We start from the raw sequence: 12372 nt of genomic DNA on the forward strand, positions 1-12372 counted from the left end.
AGAGAAGTGGTTCAGATAGAAGTGATTGTACCCGACCTAAAAAGCCTCTGCATGTTTCTAATAAGCTCCACGAGCAGAAACGTGCTCAAACTAGGATCAATATTGGAGATGCTTTTGAAAAATAGAGAGAGGTTAGAACACAGAAAGGTTTACAGACCCATGCAGAGCTGGATAAACACTGAAGCTTCAGTGTCCACCACATGGTGACCTGAGTGAGCATCGACTCTAGAGAGGGGGGGGGGGGGGGGGGGGAGACAGCTCTCTACAATGTTTAGAATTTAGACTGCAGTACCCATTTTAAACACTAGAGGTCAGAGTTACATATTGCTCCTTTAATTCTTTTTTTTTTCCATGTTTAAACAGAAGGTGTTGGTTAGCATACATTGAGTGGAGAAAGCTTTGGAATTGATGTCACCAGTAGTGAACAATATGCTTGAAAGGGTTAATTATCATTGGCTGAGGTTTGTGTTAGTTCACTCTGAATCATCACCTCTGAATCAATCGCTACAAAACACGATTATGCTATTTGTGTCACAGCTCTTTGAAGTGAAGAAACAATATCAGAGTGTAATCAAAGTGTCAGACTGAGGAAGGAGACATGAAGACCGGTTATGTCGTGACGCCAGAGACGATTTCTTCTTTAAGCCTCGTTTTTTTACAACCACTTCATCTGTGTTAGCACGACCGCAGAGTGAGATAAACGATGAACCCAGCTTCAGTCTGTCAGCGAGAACAGAGGCAGCCAGTGAGCTGAAACCACCATCACACATCATGACAGTAAATCATCCAAACCCACAGAGTCTGCAGCTAAATCACGCCTGTGTGTGTGTGTGTGTGTGTGTGTGTGTGTGTGTGTGTGTGTGTCAGCTCTGACGTCTCCGTGATGTAAGTCTACATACGTAGAGATGCAGATGTTTTTAACAGATCCTGGTCAAAGACTTGTTGAAGATGAACAAACAAAGACATCAGATGAGCGTTAATGAAAGAGTCTCCTTGACATTTCCACCAGCGCAGCTTTCATTCTGTTTTCTCCATCAGGGAATCAAAGGACTATTTATGTATGAATCAGTGGTGCTTTATTTATTTATCTCTCTGATAATGTGTCTGTTGTTAGGTAGCTCAGTCCACAGACATCTTTCATTCATGACGATACCCAGATTTTAAAAGAAAAACTGGTTCTTGGGCTCTTTATGTGTTTGAAAAAAAATACTTTTTGGTCACACTGGACAATGTTTCCTTAATGTCTGATCATATAGTAAGGTCACTTTATCATTTCACTCACTACACATCTCACTGATTGATAATTTAAGAACATAAAATACACAAATGGAAATCAGAGATGGGGCCAAAATTCCCCTAAAATACAGAAACAAGAAGATATTGTAGAATCTAAAGATAAAAATAGTTTTGTTGAGGGGGGATTTGTTGTTCACTAATTGTCTCATGATGCATGTTTGTGATTCTTTGACCCTGAGTTGGAACCACATACACTGAGGTTGGGTTCCTCTCTAAGGAGTAGTTGCAGACGGCTCAAATCCTCACAGGATGTTCATTTACTTTTTTATTTTAATTCTTTTTTAAAATAAATAATCAATAGAAATGGAAAAAGGAATATAACCACAGTCTGGATTGTTGCAGGTGACATCCTGGCTGCTCAAATCAAGGTTTTAATCCAAACTTGTTGCACACCAGTCCGGTTGCATCCTAATGATAAAACTGCTGCACACGGGGCCATCTACAGTCTGACAGCACCACCTAGTGGAAGAAAAGCGCTACTCATATCTAATGTAATTATCTGATATGAAATAAAAATGAAACTGGAAGTATTAAATCTCATGACTTTCTTATCGTTGTATGTTGTAATTTAGAAAAGAAACATTTTGAGATTTGTCACATCCCAAACAAAATAAATCTATGAGTTCATCTGCCAACACTCCGTCCAGGTCCATCAAGTGATTAAATGCTGCTATTTGTAGACATAATTAAAATAATAATTGATTAATAAGTAATAGATGGAAGATAAGTGATTAAATAACATAAATCGCCCCGTAGTGTACCGCTGGGTTTTATCTAGCGCTTACCTCCGCTAACGTCGAGACTTTTATTCTGAAATTCAAACCGGAAGTTGTTTATGTAGCATATGTTGCATACTAGCTTGACGTTAGCCGGTGGTGAACGTGATGAACCGTGTTTCTCCTTCACGGTGATTTTAAAAAATAAAGATGGAATCGTCTGAAAGCCCGTCCGGTGAGGTGGCCGGTGATGAGCAGGAAGCTACACCGACCCCTGTGGATGTGGACACGGCTGTGTTCGTGCTGGGAGCCGGGGTGACGGCCATCACTCACCCGCTGCTCTACGTCAAGCTGCTCATACAGGTATAGCGGCTAATGCAGCTAGCTACATAACAACAACAACAACAACAAACAGGGAGGTGTTTATACTCTGCTGCTCTGTTTGCTTTGGAGTTTCTTCATCCCTGAGGACACCCTGGGGCCCTGGGGGGGCTGTGGGGGACCAGGAGGAGGCAAGGCAGCCTGAGAGGAGGAGAAACAGATAGAAGGAGTTTCATTAGAGAAGAAATGAGGCAGAGTGGACACACTGGTCACCTTACTGGAAGTTATTATTGAACAAAATGTTTTCCATGGATTAAAATGAATTTAGTCTGAATTACATTGTTTATTTCTTTCAAATAACTACATGTTCAACTATTACAGACAACTATTTACAACATAATACATGAATACTGAACTTAGTTATGTACAGTGTCAGGTGTTGGTGCTGCAGAGGCATGTCCAGAGGGGGGGGGGGCTGGGGATCCCCTTGAAATCTGATTGGCCACCCCCAAATCCAGATCCCTTTTTTTTGTTCCATACTTTATTAAAGGCTTTATATGTGATTTTTTGATCCAGCAGATGTCGCCCTTGAGCACCAGCATGAAACCAAAACAACTCGCGCTGCATTGTTGTGTTAGCATGCTAATGCTAGCGATCTTTATTATGCTCGTATCTTCACACTGCATGTAAATTTACCTGAAATGAGCGTGATCTAGAAACACAGTTAAGCAGTGAGTACAGTATGTTATTCTTCTTTTCTCTAGTCCCTCAATTAAACAACTTTTATACACGAGGGGAGGAGTCAGCCGGCTGTCCGGGCGATGTAAACAAACTGAAGATAGGACTCTGAAAACTCTGAAAACATCACAGACGGTGGGACTCGGGTGTTACACCCATTGTAGACAGTCATGACTCACAGAGTTATTTTCAGAGGATATACTTGATTTATATTACATTTAAGTGGGAAAAATCGCATATTAAGCCTTTAAACCCAGAGGGGAAATTCTGCTTTTCCACTTTCTTATTGAGAGACATGCTTCTCGCACACCTGCTCAAACAGGATGTTGTCAGAGTGAGGCTGCTACACAGTGAGCTCATTAGTGTTAGTTCTTCTAGTATTTTATTAAAGTTTAAAATCATGATATTAGGACAAACCTCATGGTGTTCTGTCTGTCGTTTCCAGGTGGGTCATGAACCTCTTCCTCCGACTGTGGGCACGACCATGTTTGGACGGAGAGTCTTATACCTGCCCGGCTTCTTCTCCTACGGTGAGCGTCAACTTATTATTACCTGTAGTCTCATTGATTCACCGCACCATTATTACGTTATAAAGGTGTTGACAGGAGATACATTTATTTTCAGCACAGCACATTGTACAGGTGGACGGAAAGAGAGGACTCTTCCGCGGCCTCTCGCCTCGGATTGTGTCCAGCACCATCTCGACCGTGGTCAGGTGCAAAGTCAAACAGGTGAAACTAACAAGGCATGTCCCCGTGCAAGCTAACATGCTAACACCTGTTTCCACCAAGCGGTCCGGTTTGGTTCCTCTTACAACCACACTTAAGAAAACATGAACTATTCCTTTAGGAATGATTTAGTAAGAAGTTAAAATAATGACTGTTGTTTTATTCAGCAGGTAGAGCGTCTGTCAAAGAAAGGCGGCGTGCAGACTTCACTCGGGAAGGTTTTCCAAGAGGTGAGAGATCAGATGATGTGAAATCTGAATATGACGACTTGTTTCATTAACCATCGCACTGAACTGGTACGATTAACGCTGACGTCAGAGTACATGGTCACTGTGTCCATCACAGAGCCATACGTTCGTGCTGTGACTTAACCATCTGAGAGCCGCAATGCATTCTGGGTGCTCCGGCATCATACTTTAAAGGTCACATATTACCCAAAATCCACTTCCCCATGTTCCTCTAACTCTAACATGTGTCTCTAGTCTGTCTACAAACCCCCCAATGATGAGAAAAGTCCATCCTCTCCGTCTTTTTCCTGCTCCACTTTTCAGAAAATGTGTGCTCAAACAGGCTGTTTGGAGATTTTCCCTTCATGACATCACAAAGGGCAGTAGCCCCTCCCCCAGGCGGGTGACACTCCCACAGCTAAGTGTTTGTTCTGCCCTCTGAGTCTGCCTTCTCACTGTAAACAATAGGACATGGAGCGAGAAAGCCTGTGTACACCCGAGCCCTTCCAGAGAGGGGGCGTGGTCAGACACAGCTCATTTACATATTTAAAGGTACAGACACAGAAACAGCCTGTTCTGAGCAGGGCTGAAATAGAGGGGTTTATAGACATGATCAAATACAGGATCAACACATGTTTTGAGGAGCTCTGAGATTTATTTAAACTTCTTAAAAAGGAAGATAGTATGTGACCTTTAAACCAATCCACCCAATCTAGTACACATCCGGGCACTCTGTAATTTGCGGACTTACCAGATACTAAATGTGACGTCTAGTTTAGTACATTTATATAGACTAATAGACTGCCATTCTCCAGGGACATGAAACCACCTTTTAAAAGATTCACTGGCACTTTGATTCACTTCCTGTTGCCTAACTGCAAACATTTAAATTCTTTGTACGTTTATATTATTACCTGTAAGTACCTGGATGTCATTGTTCTCTCTTCAGACCTCACAGGAGATGATCATTCAGTGCCTGTCCAGAGTAGCGACTCATCCTTTTCATGGTATGTCCGTTAAGTTTATTCCCCTCGAACATTCATTCATCTTGTCAGGAGTGAAACTTTATAAATCATTGCACTCGCAGTCAAACTCTTCTTCTACTCCTCCTTCAAAGTGACCCACCCCCCTTTCTCTAAACCTCATGGAGGTTTTTCTAACACTCAGTAACATGGACATGGATTAACACAACGTTTGACATCAAATCAGTCGTAGAAGAGTGAAGTGTTCATCTGGTTGTTCACCTGTTCTGTCTCCTTTCACAGTCATGTCAGTGCGATGTATGGCCCAGTTTGTCGGCAGAGAGGTCAAGTACGGGTAAGACGATGATTTAAGTACTGTCTTTAACAACATAGGCTTCACTTATATACTTCTATAGTAACTCGGCTGTTGACATCTTAACAGCTCTTTCTGCTATCACACACCTTTTATTGAAAACTACTGTAAATATATGTTATATAGAGGGGAGAGGAAATGACCGTATGTTAAGAAATATTTCTACATCTACAGTCAGACGAGAAACTGTATCAAAACTAAAGTCTTAGGGATTATGACATGAACAATATCTCCATTTTAACGACTCTTAAACATTTGACTTGGCGGAAAAAAGGCGTTAAAAACTGAGAAAAAATCAAAGGTACAAGACTGTGTACATAATTATCATCCAGAGTCAATGAACTACACATCCCACAATGCATTGCGAATGATCCCCTCTTCTTCTTAAATGTAACTTTAGTCGTTGTTCTGCTGCTTAACAAGATGAGTACATTTACTGTTAGCTTACTTACTAGCTAGACTGCTCGCTAAACAGAGGGACAGAGGGACAGAGGGATGGGAAACATTGCCATGGTAACAGCGTGCTTCACCAATCAGAGACGTCGCTGTGACACTGTGATTGTGGGTAGTGTAGTTCTTTCCCCTGACATCATGAATAAACCGTGTTTCTCTTAAAACAAGGTTGATATCAGATGAACTTGTGTCTCCTACAGGAGCATAAACCATCGTCTCACGCTCAGGTAGCTCGTGGTCAGTCTACCTGTAGATGGTTATGACATCATGACCAATAATCAAATCCTCTATGGAGAAAATGAACAGGACTTTTACTTCCTGAGCCTCACTGTTGAGCTCTATAGGCTTCTGTAGTTGTGAACATTCTTCTTCGTTGGTAATTCTTCACTTTATGTGACAGATCCATGAATGGCGGCGATGAAAGAGAAAACGCGTGTAGATAACGCCGACACGCTTCACGCTGATGATAACGGAGTGTGTGTGTGGCTCTTTCAGGGGGATGTTCAGCTGCATGGTCAAGATTTTTAAAGAGGAAGGAGTCGCCGGGTTCTACGTGTGAGTCCTCTTTACACGCTGGAGACATTTGAAATGTGATGAGCGTCTTCATTCTGAGCCGTGTGTGCGCGCGCGTATGTGTGTGTGTGTGTGTGTGTGTGTGTGTGTGCGCGCGTATGTGTGTGTGTGTGTGTGTGTGTGTTTGCAGAGGGATCGTTCCTCACGTGTTGGGAGAAGTCCTCTTCCTGTGGTGCTGTAACCTCCTCGCTCACTTCATCAACACCTACGCCGTGGACGAAAGTGTGAGTGCAGAGGAGCGAGAAAGATTCAACATTTGTCTTTAATGAAACTCTGAAGACTCTTTTCAGACAGGACGCTGTGTGTGCTGTGTGCCGCTGTCGAGCACGTTCATTGTCTATGTGTAGCGCTGCGCATCAGCGTATCTGCACCCCGCCGAGCTGAGGCAGCCCAAAGTCTCGCTTAGCGTTCTTGCTCGCTTTTCAACTTGGGCGCAGCGCTCTGTGACGTCACCTTCAGGTGTCCAATAGGAGGGAAGATCAGATTGCAACAACCTAATGCTGCATTCATGTTGTGTCGGACACATCGGAAAAACAAGTTTCCGAGTTGTAAAACGCACATCAACGCCTGCTCAAGTCAGAACAACAACTCGGAAAAGAAGGAGGTGCCTTCATCACCTGGGGGAAAAAATATGATTTGTTCATTTTAACATACTTTTTTATTAATTCACGTATTGCACATGAACTTTTTGCTCAGATGTAACTTGTAACAGTTACATTTCACAGATCTTCTTCGTGGCATCAATTTTGTGCTGTTGTTAGAATATCCCGACTTTCCGAACTGAAATCAGGTGAACACGCTGAAGTCAGAAGAACGACTTCCCAACTCGTAAACTTTAACCACCCGAGCAGCACCTGAATGCAGCATGAGTCCAACTTCCCTGAGCTCTAGTTTGTAAATATGTCCGACAGTTTGGGCGTACCAGGCGTGTTTCAAACAGCAGCAGAAATGTGCGCTCGTTATAGAGCTGCAGCTCCTGGACGAGACTAAACTCTCCCACTTCCTGTCGGGTGCTGAGGATTTCATGAAGCCACGCCTCTCTTTTTCTTCTCTGCTCGTCTCCTTCTCCTCAGCAGAACAAAGATCAGAGCTTTCTACTGAATGAACTTCCAAACTCCATTCAATCTGCAGAGTCCCTCTGCACCTTTAAGAAAAAGCTAAAGACCCAGCTCTTTCATGAATACCTACTAACTTAATGATGATGGTCTCCATATTATTGATGATGATGATGGTTGTGACGATGGTTTTTGTTTGATAACGACGACTTATAAGATGGTTTCTATACTGATTAGAGCTCTCAAGAACTGCAGTCAATGTTGTGCTTTGCCTCTGGTCACTTCCTGTCAGCACCTGTGTGTCCAATCAGACTCAAAGCTGATCGTTTGCTCTTACTGACATTGTTCCCTTTTTTCTAGACTCTTGTTTGTGTTGTTCTTACTCTCTGATGTACGTCGCTTTGGATAAAAGCGTCTGCTAAGTGAACTGTAGAATTCTACTGAATAGAGGACAGATACAAACATGCTGTGTATCCAAACAGTATTTATTTTTCTGACTATTGTTTCAGTTACCTAGCAACATGCGGCGTTGCTTTGTGCTCGTGTGCGCTCCCCTTCTACTCTGCAGCGAGCGCAGTGCACACCGCGTCCTATCTGAAAGGCCCTTGACGGGGAAAGATTTGCTGTTGATGTCAATGTTTACAAATGATTCAAACTTCCTTTTTAGACTGTTAGTAACTGTAAACATCCTGTGACATGCAGATCAACAGAGTTGACTTTGTGTTTCAGTTCAGTCAGGCGTCTGCGGTGAGAAGCTACACTAAGTTTGTGATGGGAGTAAGTTCACCCCTCAGACTGTTTGGGTTACATATTGACCTCCTGCAGCTTTAAATTCTTTACTAACGGCGTTCTTCTCTGCAGATTGCTGTGAGTGTTCTGACGTATCCGTTCATGCTGGTGGCCGATCTCATGACGGTCAACAACTGTGGGTGAGTGATGATCAGGACATTTTTTTTAATGTTGGGACAGTTTGTGTGTTCAGTCCAGTCTACATACATAATGTGGGGTCATGGTTTTGTGTCGTCAGTTTGGCTGTAGGTCTTCCTCCTCGCTCTCCCGTCTTCAACTCGTGGCTGCACTGCTGGAATCACCTGAGCCAGAAGGTAACGAATCGCATTAAGGTGTAGGAAACGAATCTGGTGTTTATGAGAGCAGTCACTTCCTGCTTACCAGAGTGACCACGCCTCCATTTAGGTGAAACATAATAAGTTGAACTTTTAGAGGTCCACCATGTTGTATCCCTGTACTGAGTCTTTAGCCTTTACAAAGTGAAAATATACAACAGCGCTGATGTCATGACGCCTAAATGTTGATCCCGCAGACGTGTGTGATGGCATCCCAGTCTGTGGATTCACGCTGTGTTTTGGCGTTGCAGGAGCTCCACACACACACACACACACTGCTAAAGTGTCTTCAGCAGCAGTTACACAAGGCTTCTATTTTTGCCGTATCTTTTGATTCTTTTAGTCAGAAATCTTTTTTTAGAAACATATTTATGATGGAGGTTGTCATTTTAACGGATCATGTAAAGTCTGTTTGTGTCCCCTCAGGGTCACCTCTTCAGAGGATCCAGCTTCTTTTTCCGCCGGGTGCCCGTGAGCTCCCTGCCCCCCATCGAGGACTGACATCATCATCACTTCCTGGGATGTTCTTCCTCATCCTGCTCAGAAACGTTTTCCAAAGACTCGTCCTGCAGAGACGCAGCTCATGAGGGGCCAACAAAGTGTTTGTTTTGTTTTTAGGCGAGGCGTTTCTCTTAATTCATCAGCTCAGAAAAAAGTGTTGATCGCGTGCTGTGAGGCTGCAGCTGAGGCTCATGGGTAATACAGTCATTCAGCCTGAGAGGGAAAAAAAAATCTCAAAATGGAGTCATTTCCAAAAACGCCTTTTTCTCAAGTCTTATTTCTGTTTCTGTGTGGAGATAAGTGGCGTTAGGGCGCACTCACACTCGCCCAGTTGTCCCGTACCATGTTTAAGCACGATCCCCCCCTGCACTCACACCGCTCCAGGACTAACCGGGCCTGAGCACGGTTACTTTTTGTACAACACATGAATTACTTTATTACTTTATGTGATCATGAAGCATGGTCAGTTTAGAAGACAGGCCGACTTAAGAAAAAATTTGATAAAATGGACGCGCTGTCAGGTCACCTCTTCCAACCGTGGCAGGGCAAAGGAAGTGAAGACCAGAGCACTAGTCAGAAGAACTGGACTTTAAGGGTGAAGCGTGCTTGGTACGGATTACCTCGTGTGAGTGCGCCCTTAAATCCAAACTAATATCAGTCACCTGGACTGAACAAGTGTGTGTGAAACATCTGGATGTTTTTTGTTTGGCATAAATATATATATATTTATATAAACGTAAAAGAAACGCATGAAGATCCCTGGAATAATACTTCAAATCTTACATAAGATGTGAAATAATGAAAGTATGTAACATGATCTTAAAGAAGTGAAAACAGTGTTCTTTTATTAAATATAGATTTTCTTTTAAGATATTTTTTTATTCTGTTGTACGCAGTCCGTGTCGCGTCCCCAGAGGACGAGTTAAAAGCCATAAATATGAACATGTCTTTCTCGAGTGGTGACGTTTGTCTGAACTGAAGACCGGTGATGTTTTCATGTTCTGGTTTGAGTCTGTTTGAGTCTTGTGTTATTTTATTTCTCTGTTTGGAAGTCGATTAAAAATCTTTGCTTCCATTCATGTCTTCAATGATTATGTTTTCATACTTCAATTCTCAGATGGGGGCTGCACAGTGGTGCAGTGTTTTGAGCTGTTACGTTCCTGGTTTGAATCCCTGTCTAACAGGAGCCTCTCTGTGTGGAGTTTGCATGTTCTCCCCGTGCATGCTTGCTGTTTCTGAGAACGCAGCCGAGCGTCACTTTACCGCCACTCATCCAAAAGTTGTAAAAAAAAAAAAAGGACACAACAGATTAAGTGCAGAGTAATTCATTGTCAAATAGCAGAAAACATACATCAGCCTCACACTACAAGGAGAACAGTGGTTTAAATAATGTACACCCACCTTCCCAAACACCCCGCTCCCCCACGTCTGACTCACACACACGCTGCAGGATGACCCCGAGCAGAGCGCGCACACACCTCTGACACACACACAGGATGACCCCGAGCAGAGCGTGCGCACACACACACCTCTGACCCACACACATGCTGCAGGATGACCCCAAGCAGCAGAGCGCGCACACACGTCTGACACACACACACGCTGCAGGATGGCCCCGAGCAGAGCGCGCACACACGTCTGACTCTCACACACGCTGCAGGATGACCTTGATCAGAGCGGTCACACACACACGTCTGAGCCTCACGTGTAGAAAACAACATACACATCATTGCATCGTGTCTACTGAGCATGCTCACATCCTCACCTGCAGATTGAAACTACAAACACACACACACACACGGGCGCGCACACACAAAGTGGCATCATCAATAAAACAAGTCGTTCCATGTGCTCTATTGCTTTAAGCGACTCTTCTGCTGTTTGGTAAAAAGCATGCGGAGCAGAAACTTCCCTCTAACAGACAGTCGGTTTAAAAATAGTGACCCCCCCCCCCCATCATAGAAAAAAGCTCCACTGCGTGCTTCTCTAAAATGTGTTAAATGTGCTGAGCTTCATCTACACACTACCTGAATACACCGAGCGTTACGTGACAGACTTTGAGGAAAAAAACCTTCAGACGGAGCCGAGACATACGGAAGCCCATTCCTGCCAAGAAAGACAAAATAAGACACGTTGGGAACAACATGATTATAAAATTATTTGACTAAAAAAAAATCCAGTTATTCATTATACCAATATCAAAATGGATCCTCTGACATGATACGAGTCGCATCAGTTTGAGGTCCAACCTTAGCATTATTCTTTTTTTTTTACTTCCTGCAGAATCTTTAAAATAACCCTTAAAATCTGAAAGACCCAAAGGTCATGCAAGTTACTTTTAACTATCTGCTGCAGCTGGTCAATGGCGCCCTCTGCTGTCTGAATGTTTTACACCGCATTAAAAGTCAAAATTAAAAAAATGACATTATCATCAAAAATAAAACCCGATGTCCTGGAAGCATCAGCCTGATCTCTGCAACTACAAAAAAAGTAGAGCCTGCATCCTCTAAAGGGTAGGGTTAGGGTTTTCTGTTTGCGCGACACTTTTTTTCACTCAAAACCTTTCAACTTTTCAGAAAGGCGCTGTTGATGTCACCGGCGCTATTTTCCAAATTTCCAATATTCCCCGTACTTTTGCCTCCTACAGATCGTGTCTTGTACATCCTCCTCACTCCGTGTCTGATCGGGGAATAAAAGATATCAAATATAAAACATTCAGCTAAAAGTAACGGAGCATTGTCGGTCATACAGCGGCTGTTATAAATAGACTGTTGTCATAGTAACAGGACGGACGTGCAGCGCTTTTCTTCTCAGTGCACACACACTTCATGCACGGGGTCTAACATTTGTCTCTTTACTGCAAGCCTCAAACTCAACTCAGCAAAATGACGACTTGAAACCAACACCTGACAAAGTCGAAGTTATGAAATGTTATTAAGTTATATTAAGTCATGATTCTCTCGTTTTTTCGTCTTTGTTTTGGTCGGAATGAGCTTCCGTATTTCACCTCGAGTGCCAGGACAACCGTCCCAGAAGAAAGATAAAGCAAAGAGTTGTGTCAGGTCCAGGCGACATTCACACAAACAGCATTTTGGAATTATTGTGGCGAAAACAAAAACATCTCTGTGACCCCGTTTAGACTTCTTTTACATTCATTTTTTTTAAATGACAGCATTTTGGATATTGTGTTCACTGTTAGCCCTGTGCTTATAAACGTCTAAATAAAAACTCCACACTGCAAAGAGAAAAAAAATAAAAAGTGTGAAAGGTGGAGTCGTTCTTTAAAGATGTCGAGCGTCTTTAAA

General features: G+C 43.0%; 1 protein-coding gene and 2 long non-coding RNA genes across 5 annotated transcripts; 2 read left to right on the plus strand and 1 right to left on the minus strand.

Annotated features, from left to right (window-relative positions):
- Positions 1-2115: 2115 nt before the first annotated feature.
- LOC132990329 (mitochondrial carrier homolog 1-like) lies at positions 2116-10142 on the plus strand. 3 transcript variants are annotated; one of them, XM_061058531.1, is made up of 13 exons: positions 2119-2375; positions 3517-3601; positions 3696-3802; positions 3967-4029; positions 4976-5033; positions 5292-5343; positions 6310-6369; positions 6518-6611; positions 8172-8219; positions 8304-8371; positions 8470-8545; positions 8993-9400; positions 9589-10142. In XM_061058531.1, exons 1-12 carry the CDS (start codon positions 2223-2225, stop codon positions 9065-9067), a joined length of 939 nt encoding a protein of 312 aa, XP_060914514.1. In that variant the 5' UTR covers positions 2119-2222; the 3' UTR covers positions 9068-9400; positions 9589-10142. The 3 variants fall into 3 exon arrangements, with proteins under 3 accessions (XP_060914517.1, XP_060914514.1, XP_060914516.1); XM_061058533.1 differs by having other exon boundaries at positions 3970-4029; XM_061058534.1 differs by lacking the exon at positions 8470-8545 and having other exon boundaries at positions 2116-2375.
- Positions 10143-10376: 234 nt separating this feature from the next.
- LOC132990330 (uncharacterized) lies at positions 10377-11717 on the minus strand. Its single transcript, XR_009676047.1, has 2 exons — positions 10610-11717; positions 10377-10545 (listed from the first exon to the last, which is right to left on the minus strand). It is a non-coding gene; the product is annotated as an uncharacterized LOC132990330 (long non-coding RNA).
- Positions 11593-12326, plus strand: LOC132990331 (uncharacterized). The gene is made up of 2 exons (XR_009676048.1): positions 11593-11717; positions 11765-12326. It is a non-coding gene; the product is annotated as an uncharacterized LOC132990331 (long non-coding RNA).
- The last annotated feature ends 46 nt before the right edge of the window (positions 12327-12372 follow it).

The sequence above is a fragment of the Labrus mixtus genome, chromosome 15 (assembly GCF_963584025.1).
Source record: "Labrus mixtus chromosome 15, fLabMix1.1, whole genome shotgun sequence".
NCBI lineage: Eukaryota > Metazoa > Chordata > Actinopteri > Labriformes > Labridae > Labrus > Labrus mixtus.